Consider the following 19,091-nt stretch of genomic DNA (forward strand, 5'->3'; position numbering starts at 1 on the left):
ATCACGGTAAAGTTTTGCAATCAACTACAAAAGAAACTACGTCAAAAACTAACAAACCTGTAAGCGACCAACTACCAGATCGTGAGCAACCCACTTCGGAAAACATTGATCTCAAAGCAAGAAGAGAAGCAATAAAGAAAGTTGTAAAGGAGAATAGGGTTTTTGTGGCAGCAAATGTCCACGGAATCATTAGTTGGTCTCAATTGAAGCCGCAGGTACTTCCAACATTTGAGTTAATAGGTGAGAGGATTCGTTATTTGCTTAACGCTACTCCTGTGGTATAGTTCAATTTATACTTTACAGGAAGACTAGATTCTCAGGTGACAACAATTGGCGAACATTCAAAAAGTTTTGTCATGAAAGATGGGCAAGACCAAACAATTGAGTGCGTTTTTTATGAAACGGTAAGCGCAACATATCAATAACCTCGACACTTCAAACCTACACATACTTCTTTGGTGATTTTTAGGACAGAAAACTAAGTACATTGCGTCGTGGCCGGATGTACAGGTGTGTAGGTGAGTATAACACCAAGAAAAGACATCTGTTGTGTGTTTCTGTGCGGGAAACCAGTTCGGAGGAGGTTCAGTCATACAGAAAGCTTATTGCCACTTGCAACAAAAGTTTGAAACAAAGAATCGGAAACCAACACTCATAAATTCAGAAATCTTACGCTAACAAGCGTCAGATCAAAAAATATACTACCGCCATTTTAGGCAGGCACCAGTGTTGCATATAGCTTTAACTTGTTTAGTTATATTCTTAGTTGTTGTTTCGCAAAAAAAGTTGTTGTGTGGGTTTTAAATTCTCTGTACTGTTATTCCTAACACGGCCAGAATAGACAAACATTCAACGAGTCAAAAGGTCTGTAAAATGAACTTTTAATGCAAAGAAAAGCTGCCACCTGCAGGGGTACAAACAATTGAACTTTTGAGCAGTAAGAAAAGAAACGAAAAATGAACAGCAATGAGACAAATATACACATGATGTTGATGTGGATTAACACAGGTTTGACTTTTAGGCAAACAATTTTGGACGTCGGGATTATGTACAAAACTCCAAAATATCCAAATAAGGTACCACAATAAATCCAGGGCACATTGGTATACAATTTCCTTTTTTCGAACAAAATAGTCAGTGTAATAAATCTGCTGAACTTTTTGACGATCCACAACAAAGCAAACGAACATTGTAGGAAACACACACGCCCATGCGAGAAACTAGTCAATAATCTTTCACGATGGGAGGAAAAGAAATCAGTTCGACTCAACCACTGTCTGCTCTATGCATCTTGTTTACAGAAAGTAAAGTTTGTCATTCAGTGAAGTGGAAACAGGGTTGTGGATGCTCTGACCAACCAAAAATGCAAGCTTGTGAGCATACAAGCATGGAGCCGGAACACGAATGGTGCCCTGAAAGCGTAAAGATGAACATTGTATCAGAACATCAAAAAGTAAAGTGTGTCCCACAGAAAACCTCAAAACAATTCAAGGCCATATTCCAATTGCATTTTTGAGATCATGGTTGACTAGGACAAGACGTTTAAAGTTTACTTTATTACCAAAATATCTTACCGGCCAATTGTAGTAGAGGTGGCAAAGTTTGTATGCCAACCGTTGCATGTGTTCAGGCTGCAAGTTTGACGAGTCGTATATCACATTGTAGTGTGTCGGACTGACAGTGCCTTCACGCACCGATTGACTCACCACATAGAAATCATACCTTAAACAAAAAAAGTGTAATTTTAAGGAAAAAAACAACACCTCAGACCTCACGAACACTTGTTTAAAACAAAAATATTAATCGACGATGATGTGCAAAAGTGTGGTAGTCCATATAAGTTGTGCTTGGAAAATCAAACCAAGCTACAACAAATTGCACTATGACACGATGCACAATAGTTTGCCACTTTACCTATTGTTGTAAAATCAATAGTTTAGGTCTACAATTACCAATCTGGTCTTGTGACCACGTCATCAATGATTGTTCCTGGTGGTGGATTTTGCAACTCGCCTCTGCCGCTAGCAAAAAATCGAGCATTCACCCGCTTCTTCACAACCAAGAAAGACAGATTGGGCCTAAAAAATATTTCGGCTGTTAAAGTCCTCAAAACACTGTCTCAAGTCAAAACATGTTAGCTGTAACTGTTTCCCCTTGAAATCATAACAAAAATCAACAACCAAGTCCGGTTTGGTAAGTTTAATATTTGTTGTTTGGATAAACGTACTTGTAGTCTGGTTGGTCTGGAATCTTAAAGCATTCAAGCAGTTGTGGCAGTTCGTGCTCCTTCACCATTTCGAGTTGTCCATCTCCGACACCATCACGATACAAAATCACGCGAGCCGGAAGTTTCTTGTTCCAAGCATGGTATTTTTGCAGAGCACCTATTTACAAGTAGGTTTGTCAGCGCTCTACTTTTTGTTTGCACTAAACGAATGGTAAATTATAATCAAAATCTATTTTTTTGTGATTTCTTTACCATGAAGACAACGTTTCAAACCATCAATGAGTTCCACACCAGTATGTTGAAAAGTTACGTTGGAATACCATCTAAACAACAAATATGTGTGTTTTTTAAACATTGATAGTACAGGTATGCATGTAAAAAGTACGAGCTTAAATACATATCCAAAAAGTCACAAAACAAATCTGGCTTTACACCAAGGCTAACCTAGTGAATGTGGAGTTGATACTGGCAACAAAACCTCCAACCGATCTCCCCTTCTGCGACGAATCATGGTAAGTATCGATTCCGATGATCATGCAATCTTTCAACTACAGGCAAAACAATTTTTTAACCAGTTTGTGAGTACGAGGTGTGTCTGGTTTCGCTAGACAGGAAAACAGCTTTTAGGAATCGGAAAATTCCTCTTGTTGAAATACATTTGCTGACACTAACGTGATTGTAAGTATTATTTCGACAACAACAGCAAAAACCTACAGGGATTCTGACGGCCCAAGCTTCCCCTCCAAGTTTACAGTTGATCTGGATTGCGATCTTGGTGGCAATACTCATTACTCTCTGTGGCTTTGATAGAGTCCTCGACAGAACAACCTGACCACATGAAAACAATTAGCACCAGGTTTAAATCAGATCTTTTTCCGTAACTAAATACCTGACTTGGTATTGGGCAATCCACACAACACAGCTTCTTCACCGCATCGTAACGATCCTTACGGTTGCTTGGCAACAAACAACACACCTGCAGTAGGCAATAAAAATAAGTTGGCTTTCGCAAAGTTAAGGAATAGGTAACATGGTAAAAAATCAATACGCACCAGTTGAGTACGTTGATTCTGAGCCACCATGTCCTTAATAATCTTTTGTATTTGGTCAGTGCGGTCAGTTGGAGATTCGACCACAGTTGGACGAGCCATGTTGAAGCCCATCGCCCGTGAAACCTACGCACAAAAAAGTGATAATACAGAACTGACAAAGTGTTGGTTGGAAAAACCTACATTTCATTAACTAATAAACCCTGACCAACGTAACAAACTTAAATAAATTAAACGAGTGAAATGCCAAATTTTCCCATTTTTTAACCAACCTGGCACATTTTCTGAATGAGATCATTGGCACAGGCTTTGTCGCGACTGCAATGGACCAAAAACCAATCACGAAGTTCAACGCAGCGCAGTAGACGTGCGTTGCGAAACTCGCGGTCCCACGATGCTTGGTGGCCAGATGACACAACTTTATTCTATCAAAACACGAGTTGAGTTGAAAACCTGACTACAAAACAGTACAAACTGTGTGGGCTACACATACATCAGCGAACATAATATTTTCCGAATCAAGGTGTCTTGCATCCAGGTCGAGCAAACGATCCTCAAACATCAGTCCCCACTCTGAAAACTTTTTTTGGATGTCCTTGTTTCTGAACGTTTAAACACGTTTAAAATAATCTGCTACAACCACTAAAACGGAAATGTTTGATACAACAAACTTTTTCTTGGCGGTATAATAACACAATCAATATTTATCAGCCACATAAAAAAACATTCTACCAACCCAGTCATTCTCTTGATAAAAGCCTGCAGAACCTGGGCGCGTTTTTGTGGCCCCTGTTTGGTGAACGTAGCCAATCTTTTCATTGTCTGGAAGTCGGATCGTAACTGCACAAACACACAGGTTTAGTAAATAATTGCCAATAAAGAACAGAAATGTGTTATACCTCATCAGTGAGTCCAGTAACTGTACATAATTCTGGAACGAGATGAATAATTTCAATGCCACCACGACGAATCTCTCGCTTCTTGGGCCGGGACAAAAGCAAAGGTTGCTTCAAATCCCGAACGTCGATGTTATATTGCTACAAACAAAATTAAAACATTGCACGAAGCAAATTTTGCACAGGTTCATTCTACAACCAGAAGATTTCTAAATGCATGGCAGAAATTGAGGTAGTGTACAGCGAATCGATAACATGCTTCACCAAGGTCGCGAGGCGATAATTATGTTGCAGCAAACAAGTCGATTTATAAAACTCAAATTAGCAGGTGATTGCAGGCGATGAAGACGCAAAATTAATTTTAGTAAAACACAGTTCTGTCCTTCAACAGAAAACAGCAAAAAGCTTATTTTTAACAAAGAAATTGGTACCTCTTTGTAATATTTCGCATAGGAAACTGCTTCGCCTCTGCGCTCGAACGTCATGCTCACGTTCAAATCCCACTCAATACCATCGATTCTGTAAGTGTTGTTATTGTACCTGGAAATAAAATCAATAACATGACCTTGGTGCGACGAACAACAAACAAAAATTGGCTGACAACAAAAGTAATTAGGTTCCTTTTAGAAATGCGCACTGTAATAAATAAACAGAATTCGTCAAATTGTGCTAGGTTGTTTGGAAAAAATAATCGAACAAATAAAATATGTCCGGACCTAATCCCCTTTGATCCTGTGTAACATGTGGCATTGCTTCGCACACGCAATTAATTTTACCGGCTTAGTTTTGAGATAATCTCCGTCAATCGACCAACGCTCGAATAAGCAATTGTGCTAAGTTCGATTTAGACGATGGAAACCACGTTACTTATCAGCTTGCAAATTTGCACACGCAGCTAAAAGACATTTTTCACTTGTCTTTCATGCACCGTACAGCCTTAAGTACAGCAATTAGGGTCACAGCAAGTCAATAAATCATGTTTTTTAAAACCTTGTCAAGACGATCTGTCCCACCAAGAATTTTTGCACCTCTTCGTGAAAGTTTCTTCCACGCTGACGACAGTCTCTGTACATCTGGTTCATCACGTCCAACACTGTGTCGTTGCGCATTAGCTGAAACGCACAACAGAAATTATAGGCGAAAGTAATATGAGTCATGACATAATACAACATCACTGTGGTAGAAGAGAATAATTTCATTGCCAAATGCACTAGTTCTACAACAGTCGCGGATAAAACCAAAGCTAGGACTCTAAAGGAACATCTCATCGGCTTACTTTGTGGGAAACCTCCGCACACAACAACACTTGTGTCTCGTATTCAAGAATGCTGGTGACAAATCCTGGCCAGATTTCGAAAGTAACTCTTCCACATTCGACAGTGAAGGCCATGCTTGGATTGTAAAAGTTGCGACCAACTTGTTTCATACCAATCTTATCCAAAACCCTTCAAGCAAATTTATTTCCATATAAACTTCGCCATATTATTGTGTGCTAGCAAAAACACAATTTTCCGTCGGTGCGACATTTACATTTCAAAACAACAAATACATTATATCATTTACATTACAAAACAACAAAGCGGCCCAACGTCGCAAACGTGTTATCAATTTTGTTCAACGATTTGACATTTTGCAAACACTTAAACTACAAACTTACTTTCGAAAGACCAAGTTGTAGACCTGAATGGAAATGGGCGATTTCGGTGGCAACTCGTTGGTCAAAGTTATAGTGAGACGAACGTTGCTATCATCAGTACGACGTTTCGAAAATACCTCAGTTTCCTGTGAACGCAAAATAATCAGTTCCAATTTCCAAGAATTTTAACCAGAAATCAAGGAAACAAAGAAGAATTTGGTCACAAATAATGTGGGGTATTTCATAAGTAAATGTCGTAGTAAAGTAATTGATGCAAGTTACCGTTTTAAAATCGTACCTTATCGGGCAAACGTTTGGGCATGAACAGAACAGTTCCATCAAACATAAAAATATCCCCCAACAAGTCCTTGTGGTCCCTCAGCATTCCCTTTCTTGCTCCTTTGTGATCGACCTCGGGATTGAAATCAACTCTGCGATGTATGCAATTTTGTTTTTCTAAGGCTAGTACAACAAACCGTTTCAAAGATAACGACTCTTTTAAAACAAGATAACAAACAAATTATGTTCAATAAACATGAAAAAAGTTAATCTGCTTTGTAAGGCATATATACAACACTGTAGTGCACTAAAACATTATCATTCCCTTTGGAAAAATATAACAAATAAAAATAAACTAACCTGTATTGGTACAAAGCCCAGTTTCTTGAACATCCCATCGGGAAAAAGTTTGTAATCAGGTGAATAGGTCGACCTCCCGTCCCTTCAACAATATTTTTTACACTGGTTTAGGTTTTGGAACTTTGCGCAAACCTCGAAAAGAATAAACGCACCTTTCTTGCTCGTGATATGCGCTGGCTTGGTCTTCGGCTCAAACAATGAAGGATCAAATGTGCTTCTCCGTGCCAGTAGGACTGGTTGTTGTCTCCCAAGTCCCATTCTTTCCACAGCTCTTGTTGCTTCGGCCATTCCTAAAATGGAAATGAAATCAGTAACATAAACGCGCCTTTACTTAGTCGCCGTGTTATAGGCCATTTACTTACCATTGTTAGAACACTTCCAGGCCAACACACTGAACACAACTACCAGTTCCCAATCCCCACCCGCCATATAAAGGCTCAAGCGGTACGAGAAAAAAGAAATTCAGCGTTGTGACAAAGCGCACAAAATCATAATGGCCGTGTCACCGGATTGAGCTTAAGAGGCTGACCAATAAGGAGCCGGATATCAAGGATTTGTATCACACGTTGTGAATTAATTAGAAAAAGGAGATTAGGCACAAGTAACTCACAGTGTTGTGGAAGAAAGGTCGAATATTGAAGATTCGAATTAATAGGAGGCGATAGCGAAATGGCGGAAATCCATTGTTGCAAGTACGAGGGAAAAACAGCGCATGCAAACATGAGCACGGTAGATTTAATTGTTTGTATAAGACGCATGTAATCTACTACCGGTGTAATAAGTTGAGGGTGATAAATAACGCTTTTTCACAGAAACGATGGTTTTTAGAAACATCCAGAAACACATTGGCACGATCAAATAAACTTGACTTTTACTCGCGTTAAAGACTCAATATAAATTGTTCCACTATTTGTAGTAACGCAGACAAATCGCAAACAGTTTTTTGCATAAATTTTAATTTCTGTGAATCATCGTAAAAAAGAATTAGAAACGTCAACTTGTTGCGCTACTCAGTTTGTTTGCGAAACGAATCGTCACATCATGACTTGTGAGTCGGATAAACTATTTCGGTTTTACCAAACAAAAACATGTTGCAAGACTTTTAACTGCCACTGTGACTGGCTCGTAGAGCGATGTATAAAGCGCAAGTTTGATAAATAACGTGCTAACTGGGCCACATATTATTTATTTTAAGTAAATACAATTACGCTTCCTACTGAAAACTACGTTAAAGTTCCCTAAGTTTTTTAGTTTTCGAAAAACAATGGACAACATTAAATTATTTTATTTGGGGCAGGCGAAAAATATCCAATATGACCGTTGCGTTTACCACGAAATACGAGGTTAATCTTTATCGGATTTTTCGCCTCGTTTCCACTTGATCGTTCCTAATCCTGATTAAATGACGCATGTTGCATTTATGCCGATACCAAAAATGGATACCTTGGAAATAATACATAAAGAAGTACGGCAGGATTAAAGACATGCTAATACAGGCCTACACCATGTAACGAGTTTATTCTTACAGCCTACCAGAATCAGCTCAAACTCCAAATTGACTTTCGAAAAAAAAACTCACCACAGCCAGATAAGTGAGTTTACTCGTTTCAAACACTAAAACAGGGCAAACATTTCTAAAATAAATATTGGTGTTGCCCAGGATTCTAATTTTTTGTTAGCCGATTATATCACAAACGTCGTATTTTTCGGCCGGTTCTGTTACAAAAACTCCATTGACAGTAAGCCATAATGCTAACCGGCTTGCTGATCTTATAAAAATTCGCGAGACGGTTCTATAGAACCAGAGTGAACCGCCTGAATCCCACCACTGGTGTTGCCTACTGCCTGAATTGTAACATCGAACTTTGGGCAACCCCTGCTTTAAACAAGTTAACTTGCAAGGTGGTAAATCCTCATGCAATAAAATGCTTGGGCTAGTGATGTGAAATGTGTAATTAATTACCAGTAAATTATTGGTCATTGCTAAATATCCTTGGTGCGTTTGTGACCTTGCACAACCAGTAAGTGAATCGCAGTTTTACCAAAAAGCTTCAACTTTACCAAACCGCGTCAAACACGCTAATGTTTTTTATTACAGATAAATTTTAGAAATATAAATTTAAATTTTGCCACCCGCCGCTACCATTAGCACAGTTGGGCTACTGTGCCCCTTGGGGAGTTAAGGAAATCGGAAAATTCAAGTTGTGTATATTCGCAGAATTGTTTATTGGTCCGGACCCCGGTGTTCAAGTATTTTTATTATGATCAATTACGCCAGAACGTCTCGTTCACTGTTGTGCATAACATAAAGTGGTTATCTCCAAGCGAGATGCCTTCGGTTGTTTTATCCGACTCATTAAATAGTTTATCGTGACATAGCAAGAAATGAAATGAATCGTAGTCCGTAAAACTAGCCACTGTTGTGCCTGGAAGCAGATTGGATGACGGCCAGTAATATGCCATCGCCTGCGAGCGCAAGGTTGTTGTTTTTTTAAATCCAAACCGAAATAAACTCGAAAGGTTGCTCAGCACATAAAACCATTCTATGCATTGTAACCTATTACAAAGAGGGCGTATATGCTCACTGCATTATTAAACATTGGCGTCCTATATTTTGGCATCATTTTTATAACCTTGTTGTTTCTGCAAGCAGGAACTCATGGGTCCCCAAGTAGTTAAATATGCATTTTACTACATAAGCTGGTAAAACTTGATGCTTTGAGGTGAAACATAGGGATACATAAACATTTTCTAAATTTGACTTCTAATTTTTTTTCTTTTTTTATGTGATTTAATCATTCTATTTGGTAGCTAGTGGAATAAGTGGTGGTGCTAACACAAAACCAACACCCCAGAATAGTTTAATCAGCACAAGGCAAAATGTCTAAATTTTATGCAATTCAAGACTTTTTGTTTGTTCATTTTATGAAGCTGGAGGGGTACATTCCATCCAATCCAGACAATGTTTAAAAAGTGACCCATTTTAATGTCCACATGGCAGTAAGTGTTGAGACTTGAGACTACGAGGTAAAACACAAAATCTACGACTCAAAATGGCATATTCTATTAGCTGTATAAGCTTCATCCAGTTGATTGTTTAAAAATGTCATCCAATTAAGAACCATAAAACACAACTGGAGCTCTTTAGAGCAGTGGTTCTCAAACTTTTTTATTGTCGGGGCCAAAAAGTATTTTTTAAGTGTGTGGGGAGCCGCAAAAAAAACGAAACCTTGAGAAAATCACTAAAGAATATGACTTTGAAAGGTAAAATAGCAATGTTTGGTGGTTTTCTGAGGTCTGGTGCGAGCCGCAAAATAAGTAGTTGGGGGCCGCATGCGGCCCCGAAAACCGAGTTTGAGAACCACTGCTTTAGAGCAACAAGTAAAGTACATCGCATCATCACGCTGTTGACATAGCCCACCTTCACATTCAACCTTGCTTACAAAACATTCTACGGTTTGGGGGTCAGCAGTATAAATATAGTCAAATGGGGTAAAAAAAAATTTTGCTGAAGTTGGGGTAAAAAAAACAATACCCACACAGCTAAACCAAAAATTTTTTTTGAATGCTTTCTTTTTCATAGGATGTATTCATTCTCTGCCTAAAAAATAAGCCATAAACCATTCTCAGATTTTGTTTCTAGGCAATGTTCTGCAGGTTGAAACAACAGTAGTCAAATTTGTATCTTAAAAAGTCTTCAACAACCTTTAGAAACTTTCCTGCAGATTTTTTATTACAAGTCTGGTGTCAATGACTTTTGTTCTGTGTTGCGTCATAACTATGACCTATTAAACAAAAAAGACTCCACTTGGCTAGCTTCTAAATTTTTTCAGATATCTTGTTGTTCGTTTTTACCCCAAACGGTTCTATAGGAATGGGGTAATAAAAAACTATGTATTTTTGGCACCCCAAAAATTTTTTTGCCCAAACATTTTTATTTGTCAACTGGAAGTTTAGAAAATAAAAAAGAAAGCCTATAAAACATGTACTTAAACCAAAGTTGTATAAAATTGCTTTGGGGCCCAGTTTCGGAGGCATTTTTACCAAAAAGTATACCTGCATGGCTAAAAGTACAAATTGGGATCCAGGCCTAAGGAAAAATGCTACAAAGTAAGAAAAAGAGGTTATCAAATCATTATGTGGTAATTCAAGCAGTTTGAGGTAGAAAATTAAACTTTATTTCAATAAGGTTTTAGGTTACATGACCGGTCAGCAAGTGGGTGAGCTCTATTTAAACCTAGTTGCATACCAACAAAAAACTGGTAAATGAAAAAAAAGACCAAATCAAAGGCAATAAATGCAGTGCAATAAAGCTACAAAGCCATGGAAAGTCTTAGCACCAATTTGAAAGTGTTTTATTAATTTACAAACTGTTCACTAACTGCTGTAAGTTTGGTTTGTAAAATTTCGAAAACAAAGAATTTTATGTGGCTTGTGTTTTTTTTGGCTTATTTATTGTAACAGAGTTATTAATGAAATTTCTGTCTTATCTTTGATTTTAAGATGGTTTATTAAGTTCATATAATTGAATTGAAGTTCCAACTGCCACCAATTTTTTTTTAAATGGTCCTAATGTCCACTTGTTTTTTTTTACCCCGACATTGTTTTTTTTGTACCTTTTTCGGGTTAAAAAAGAACAACAGTTTTTGTCAAATATTTTTTTTGTTTTTTAGTGAAATCAAAAAATTTTCACATAACTATAAAAGTAGTCCTATCAGCTTTGTTGGGAAGAAAAACTGACCTTTTGTTGCCTAAAATAAAAGTTTGGCAACAAAGTTTCAAAAAATTGTTTTTTTTTACCCCACTTGACTATATAATATATACTGTGGTGGTGATAAGGACAAACAAAACAGATGACAATCTACATGACCATATGTACCATCTGTAAAATATAATCCATTACATCATACAATTCATTCCCAGTTTTAGTTTTACAAGTTTTACAAAAATGCAAGGTGGCGGACATAAAATATGACATGACCAATGCGTGCAACTACAAGAACTCAATATCAAAGCCAAACAAACTTTCCATAAAATGCAACGTTCGTCAAAATCAGAAAAAAAGATGTTTGAAATAATGTTTAGTTGATGATTTCAACACGTTGCTGTAACGTCTATCATTGGCTTAACAATGTTTAAAAATTGTTTAGTCAAGTTTAACCATTTATTACAACACATTTGCACACAGAAATGGTCCAACATTCACTGGCAGACAATTTGACGATATTTAGTACGTTTACAGCGACAAACTAACCAAAATATCCACGGTGGCCGCCACCATGCTATAAAAACCCTAGGTCTTGGCGCCTATGATTAGAGGGTGGGCAAACTTCAGAGAAAAAATAGAAAACAACAAAACAAATTCATTTGACTCAAATTTTAACCAAATTGTGTAGTCAAAAAGAGGGATTTTTGTGTAAACAGTGCACGGCATAAAATATTTAATGGAAATAGTCAAATAGGTTAAAAAAAACAATGCCCTTAGACCAAAACCAAATTGAATAGTTTCTTTTTTTATGTGATTTAATCATTCTGTGCCTGAACAAAAAGCCAGTGTGGTTCCAAGTTGGGGAGGAATCTCTTTTTACATGCGGTTTGGCAATATACACTTAAGCTCTGGTTATATGACCTGTAAAGTTGATAATAGACCAATTTTAAATTATTTTTGCATGGTTTAGCATCTACTCTGTGGTAGATTAGGGAGGAATGAAAATGTTTTGAATTGTAAAGGGAGGAATTCCGTCGAAAACAGTTGGAAACCATTGCCATAAACCACCTTTAGACTTTGTTTCTAGTCAATGTTCTGCTATTCGAAACAACAGTAGTTAAATTCATATCTTTAAAAGTCTTGGGCAGCCTTCAGAAACTTTTCTGCAGATTTTGTACCACAAGCTTAGTGTCAATGATCTTTGTAAAATATTGTGTCAAAACAGTGGCCTATTGAAAAAAAATTCCACTTTGCTAGCTTGTATATTTTTTCAGATATATATATATCCTGTTGTGCAATGTTACCCCAAACAGCTTCTTGCGAGTGAACTCAATTATGACAAACCAAATTCATTTTCACAATGTGAAAGCTTTACGAAACTTGTAATACTTTGCAGATAACATGGCTTGTATTTTATAGATCAGTGGTCCTCAACCCGTGGGTCGCGACTCCAGGTGGGGTCGCTATAAATTCCATTTATTGGCGTTTAAATTAATTACCATAAAATGATATGTTTTTGTTCTAGTTCGCAACCTTCGGTCATGTTTTGCAGTTCAGCTTGGTAGCTCATGTCACAATCTTATCATTGTGATGCAATAATCTGTATAAAACGCAAGTTGTCCAACTCATTGTTACAAGATAGAGCCCCATGAATGACATATTGTGTCCGAAATAAAACAGCAGGTACGGGGAAATACACATAAATTTATTGATTTCTGCAAATTGGTGAGCTTTAACTCAAATTAGATGGGCCAAATTAAATGAAACTTTTGGGTTCCAACATTTGACCGTAGTAATGCATGCTGAATGCTAATATTTAAAGTCTACTTGAAAATTAAGCGGGCATATTTACATGAAAATAGTTTCAGCTTCGGCATTATATGAAACATTGGCTTATTGATTGTAATTGAAACAAAGTTATAAATGAAAATTCTGTGTTATCCTTGACTATAAGATGATTTATTTAGTTCATCTCCGATACTAAAAACCAAAGTTCCGCAAACAAAGTTTCCAGAAGTTTTTTACTGCACTTGACTATATTTTATTCAGTTACTTTGTCACTGGTAAATTTTACTTCATCAAACCAACTGCCCACATGGATGCAAGATAACCTAAATCAGTTTTTTAGTTGTTGCGACACCCAGTAAACTCAGTTTATTTACTATGTTATTTGTACAAGGCTCTCTTTATTGATGAGAGAGAAAAAATTGCTCTCATCCAGAATTTTTTTTCTTTTTAAAACTGGTTGGTTCCACCCTTTTGGTCAACAACAGTGCTTCAAACTTTTTAAGTTTAGTTTGTGACTCTTACATTGATCCTGGAAGGTTTACCCCAGATGCCCAAGTGTTTTACCAAAGGACTTTCATAAAATGTGAAATTTTAAAAACGACTAAACTTGTTTAAGTATAGTCAAGTGGGGTAAAAAAAAACAATTTTTTGAAACTTTGTCGCCAAACTTTTATTTTAGGCAACAAAAGGTCAGTTTTTCTTCTCAACAAAGCTGATAGGACTACTTTTATAGTTATGTGACAAGTTTTTGATTTCACTAAAAAACAAAAAAAACTAGAAGGGTGGCTTAGCACATATTGCCCTTGCATATACACTATAACCTATTTTAAAAATAATGTATTTCCTATGCTTATTTTGTATTGGGTCCCATATTAGCCATCTTCTTTTATTACTTTAGTCGTTTCTGCAGGCAAAAACTCATGGGTCCCCACACATGCAAAGTTGAAAATAATGCAATTCAAGAGATAACCATGAGAAAGTCGGGTGTTGTAAGGTAAAACACAGTGATCGGCACTGGGCTTAAATAATAATACTATGTAGAATACAAACTATAAAATTAGATTCACCCCAGATATTGTTTGAAGTATGTCCTATTTAATGTTTTAAATAACTGACCCATTTTAGGGGGCTAGTAGGGCAACTAATTGGGTTCGACACACAAACTAAAAAATATATAAAAACCACAATGACTCAATTAATAGTACTGCACAATTTCAGCCCAATCCGCCAATGTTTAAAATTTAGACCACTAGAGGTGTTTTGAGCAACAACCGTTAATGTTTCTGACGTCATAAGGCTGTTAACAAGCCCCTAACTGCCATGGCGCAAAAACGACCACCAAGCAACATACAACTGGTTGCCCTTGTAACAGTATTGTTCCAAAGAAATCTTTCGTTTGTGGTGCCCAGTAACATACAAATACGTTTTACACTTTAGGGGCTTGTGGGGTAAATGTTAGGACTACAGGGTTGAACACAACAATCGACACCTATAAATGGCATACTATACAAGAAATCCAAATTTCAGCCAATTCTGACACTGTTTAAAACCTCACCCATTTTAGGGGGCTAGCGGGGTAAATACTGGGGTTATCAACAAAAACAAAGTGGGATGCACATCTACATGAATATATCTACCATCTGTGTAAATTTCAGCCAAATCCATCAAACATTTGATGGAAAAACGAGTCGGACAAACTTTGGGGTTAGGGGGCTAGCGGGGTAAATACTGGCGTTATCAACAAAAACAAAGTGGGATGCACATCTACATAACTATCTCTACCATCTGTGTAAATATCAGCCAAATCCATCACACATTTGATGGAAAAACGAGTCAAACTTTGGGAAGAAAAAAAAAGAAGAAAAACAAAAACAATTCGAGTAAAATCGATATGTGTCCCCTTCAGGGAAGGGGACCCATAAATATTTGACAAAAACTGTTGTTCTTTTTTAACCCAAAAAAGGTACAAAAAAAAAACAATGTCGGGGTAAAAAAAAACAAGTGGACATTAGGACCATTTAAAAAAAAGTTAAGTGGCAGTTGGAACTTCAATTCACTTATATGAACTTAATAAACCATCTTAAAGTCAAAGATAAGACAGAAATTCCATTAATAACTCTGTTACAATAAATAAGCCAAAAAAACACAGTAAGCCACATAAAATTCTTTGTTTTCGAAATTTTACAAACCAAACTTACAGCAGTTAGTAAACTGTTTGTAAATTAATTAAACACTTTCAAATTGGTGCTAAGACTTTCCATGGCTTTGTACCTTTATTGCACTGCATTTATTGTCTTCGATTTGGTATTTTTTCATTTACCAGTCTTTTGTTGGCATGCAACTAGGTTTAAATAGAGCTCACCCACTTGCTGGCCGGTCATGTAACCTAGAACCTTATTGAAATAAAGTTTAATTTTCTACCCCAAACTGATTGAATTACCACATAATGATTTGATAACCTCTTTTTCTTACTTTGTAGCATTTTTCTTTAGGCCTGGACCCCAATTTGTACTTTTAGCCATGCAGGTATACTTTTTGGTAAAAATTCCTCCAAAACTGGGCCCCCAAAGCAATTTTATGTAACTTTGGTTTAAGTACATGTTTTAGGCTTTCTTTTTTTATTTTCTAAACTTCCAGTTGACAAATAAAAATGTTTGGGCAAAAAAAATTTTTGGGGTGTAAAAAATACATAGTTTTTTATTACCCCATTCCTATAGAACCGTTTGGGGTAAAAACGAACAAGATATCTGAAAAAATTTAGAAGCTAGCCAACTGGAGTCTTTTTTGTTTAATAGGTCATAGTTATGGCACAACACAGAACAAAGGTCATTGACACCCAACTTGTAATAAAAAATATGCAGGAAAGTTTCTAAAGGTTGTTGAAGACTTTTTAAGATACAAATTTGACTACTGTTGTTTCAACCTGCAGAACATTGCCTAGAAACAAAATCTGAGAATGGTTTATGGCTTATTTTTTAGGCAGAGAATAAATACATCCTATGAAAAACAAAGCATTCAAAAAAATTTTTTTGGTTTAGCTGTGAGGGTATTGCTTTTTTTACCCCAACTTCAGCAAAATGTTTTTTACCCCATTTGACAATATACTTTATTGGTGGGTGTAATAAGCACATGAAAACCGTTCACCCTTTAGGGGCTAGCAGGGTTTGGGGGCGCATCTAGCAACAGGGTGGGGACAAACTACAGGTAAAAAGGAAAATCTAGTGATGGGATGAGTACCTGGTAGTCGGTATCAAACTACCAATACAGTATGTTTTTATGTTTATATAAGACCAATATACGGAATACGTAATTTTTTTCTTGCAACTAGCAAAACTTTAGTTGTAATTCGTTTTTTTTAGACCAAATGATTCTTTGTGCACAAACACTAACCTCCATCTCTTGATTGCATTGCTCCTCTTTTAACTCCCCTAGATAAAAGGGCATGTTCTCCTCCTGCTCCTGGCTGAGCACCAAGTTGCTTTACATCCCCACCTCCAGGTCGAAGTGGGGGACCACGGGAGTCGCCTGTTAAAATTGTTTTTTATCATAGGCAAAAAGTAAATCAGCATGCTTTTTTTAGATCTGGAGTTAAAGCATGCTTTTGGCCGAATTCATTGTATTCCGAATCAAAAAAATCATGTAGCTCTGTACTTAAATGTTTTCCTCTAAAGTTTTTTGTCCCAAAAAGTAAACCGTTTTTTAAAATTATGTACACTTGTCAAACTAATAAATGTAAAAATACATATGCTGTTTTTTGTTTAAAAATCATATCACTGTAAGCAGTCCACAATATACTATATCAGGGGTGGCAAAATTGCGGCTCTTTGAGCCTTTGATTGCAGCTCTTTTATGTGGCACATGCAATAACTGCAAAGTTTAAACAAAAAAACATTGTTGAGAAGCTGCAAAAAAAGAAAGATAAACAGGAAAATGTAACTTTTAAAACAGAATGGGAGAATTTTTCTTTGATAATGGAGGTAAACCTGTGTGTCTTATTTGTTCAGCTTCGCTCAATCATTACAAAACTAGTAACTTGAAGCTGCATTGCGAAGCTAAACACAAAAACTTTCCCATCATATCAGCTTAATTTCAAACACCTTGCAGCCCAGGTGGAGACACACAGCAGCACCACACAATAATCATTATTTGATAGCGTAGACTTTATTGTAAGTGAATAAATTTGTTTTTGATTTTTTTCTTGCGGCTCTTTTAAAACTTAGATTTGTGATATGCGACTCGAGCATGAAGCAGGTCTGGCCACCCCTGTACTATATGTACATAACAAACACATGTGCAAATCAACTGATTCGAATAAAACTGGAATTATTGCTGATGAAAACTGTAAAACATGATGCAAGACAATACACAGCAACATAAAACAGAGTAGTTTTGGGAATAAATAGAGAGAAGACATTTCAGAGAGTTAAATTACTACCCATTTAGAACAATGCTTAAAATTTATTGTGACAAATCAACCCGTTTTTAAGTGATGGTACTAAATACTGCATGATAGCTCATGTTACCACATGTTATCACATGACAGGAAGATGTAAAGGACTTGAATATGCTTATACGAAAATATAATTTTGCAGACTTTCGGAAGTGCTAACGGTTAGAACTATTCAGGTTGGGTGAGGGTTTGTAAATTAAATAACACCAGAATCTGGTTTATTTTACTCTTGTTGGGCTTGTATTTCCACATTTCACATACAATGCAGTATTTTAAGTGGAATAACATGGGGTAACATGTGATCACATGTGGTATTTAGTACCACCCTTTTTAAGTGATGCATTTTTGTGCTAACATCTGTCTGTATTGTTTAATGTTATTCATAAACGTAGAAAAAAATCAAACTAAAATCCAAAGATTTAAACTCATCAAAGTTTTACAGTACAAGTTAGATTCTGGTTACAGAAACTCCCATAATTAAGTACAGTGCACAACATGTGGCTTACCATCAGTTGGAACACCACGTGCACGACCCCTTGCTCTTCCTCTGGCTCTTTGTTCTGGTTCCATTTACAATCTTGTAGTTTATCTACAATCGTGTTTAAGATTAGATTTTGAAAAAGTTCTCAAAGAAGTAATCTTGCTATATATGAATTTTACATGAAAAGTCCGATACTAGTACAGACTATCAAGAAACAGTAAAAAAAGTGCTCAATTGGAATAAAATATGGAATATCAACACGACCTAGAATTTTGCAATTAGTATGTAGAAAAATATTTGTAAACAGAGGACACATTACAGTCAAGGCGGCAAGTTTAAATTCGTAACCAAAGAAAAAGGGTTCTTTGTGGAAGGGGTAATATAAATCTGCATTTATCCACACATATTATCTGATTACCACAGATACATCATGACAACAAAAAACGTTCACCTACCTTCCTCCTCGGCGGACAAAATGAACGTCAAGATGAAAAAACATGCCTTACGTGTGACGTAATAAATCAGCTGTTTACATATGATTTCTATGAAACTTATATGTCAGGGCTGAAATGTTATCATCATTAACACTAAAATAATTTGTTAAAATCCTTAAACATAAGAAAAGTTATGAACATACCCAAAGATTTAGTTGCATTGCTAAAGTATTTGTTGTCGTGGAACGGATTTTTAGGCAACATGAATTAGTTTTTAGAACTGTGGCAAATTTCGTTATTGTGTAGTTCCATAGGCTAAAAATATTTGCAAAAATAAAAAGGCCTACATCACTCCACAATAAAAAAACGTTTTCCATGGTAGGCTACCATTTAGTGCAGGGCTTCTCAAACTGTGGGTCGCGACCCAAATTGGGGTCAATTTTGGGGTCGCGAAACATTTTGCGTTATTATGTCAGTCACAATAAATGGTATACGTGCGCACATTTATAGTTTCCACATTATTCCCGTGTAGAGGCTATACCAGGGGTGCACAGCCTTGCGGCCGTACAGAGACGAGTTTGTGCGGCCGTGAACATGTTTATTAGAATATATATGTACTGGCGGCCGTGACGTAAATAAAAACTCTTTTGCCAAAACTTTTGATTTTCAAACTACTCTAAACACATTTTGTGGAACTTGAAAGAGTATTACCAGTCTAGTAGGCATATGTGCCAGACTTTTTATGCCTATTGTGTGCAAACAATGCGAAAAACCAAAAACCAC

General features: G+C 36.6%; 1 protein-coding gene across 2 annotated transcripts; it reads right to left on the bottom strand.

The window, feature by feature from the left end:
- Positions 1–864: 864 nt before the first annotated feature.
- LOC145222441 (piwi-like protein 1) lies at positions 865–18,360 on the bottom strand. Of its 2 annotated transcripts, XM_080088569.1 has the most exons (23): positions 18,330–18,360; positions 17,900–17,982; positions 16,334–16,468; positions 6,600–6,737; positions 6,448–6,529; positions 6,107–6,239; positions 5,830–5,954; positions 5,449–5,617; positions 5,163–5,284; positions 4,604–4,712; positions 4,176–4,313; positions 4,013–4,116; positions 3,770–3,878; positions 3,549–3,701; positions 3,280–3,402; positions 3,117–3,203; positions 2,942–3,055; positions 2,672–2,775; positions 2,480–2,550; positions 2,228–2,384; positions 1,953–2,078; positions 1,575–1,722; positions 865–1,412 (listed from the first exon to the last, which is right to left on the bottom strand). In XM_080088569.1, exons 2-23 carry the CDS (start codon positions 17,961–17,963, stop codon positions 1,296–1,298), a joined length of 2,628 nt encoding a protein of 875 aa, XP_079944695.1. In that variant the 5' UTR covers positions 17,964–17,982; positions 18,330–18,360; the 3' UTR covers positions 865–1,295. The 2 variants fall into 2 exon arrangements, with proteins under 2 accessions (XP_079944695.1, XP_079944704.1); XM_080088578.1 differs by lacking the exons at positions 16,334–16,468; positions 17,900–17,982; positions 18,330–18,360 and adding an exon at positions 6,810–7,006.
- Positions 18,361–19,091: the final 731 nt, after the last annotated feature.

Source organism: Phallusia mammillata, chromosome 1, assembly GCF_965637545.1.
Source record: "Phallusia mammillata chromosome 1, kaPhaMamm4.hap1.1, whole genome shotgun sequence".
Classification (NCBI taxonomy): domain Eukaryota; kingdom Metazoa; phylum Chordata; class Ascidiacea; order Phlebobranchia; family Ascidiidae; genus Phallusia; species Phallusia mammillata.

Excerpts from the sequence above, each read along its gene's own strand:
- LOC145222441 (XM_080088569.1), bottom strand. The coding sequence starts at position 17,963 with ATGGAACCAGAACAAAGAGCCAGAGGAAGAGCAAGGGGTCGTGCACGT. Across the intron at positions 2,385-2,479 it reads TTTGAAACGTTGTCTTCATG|GTGCTCTGCAAAAATACCAT; the intron begins GTAAAGAAATCA and ends ACTTGTAAATAG. Across the intron at positions 2,079-2,227 it reads CCAGACCAACCAGACTACAA|GCCCAATCTGTCTTTCTTGG; the intron begins GTACGTTTATCC and ends AATATTTTTTAG.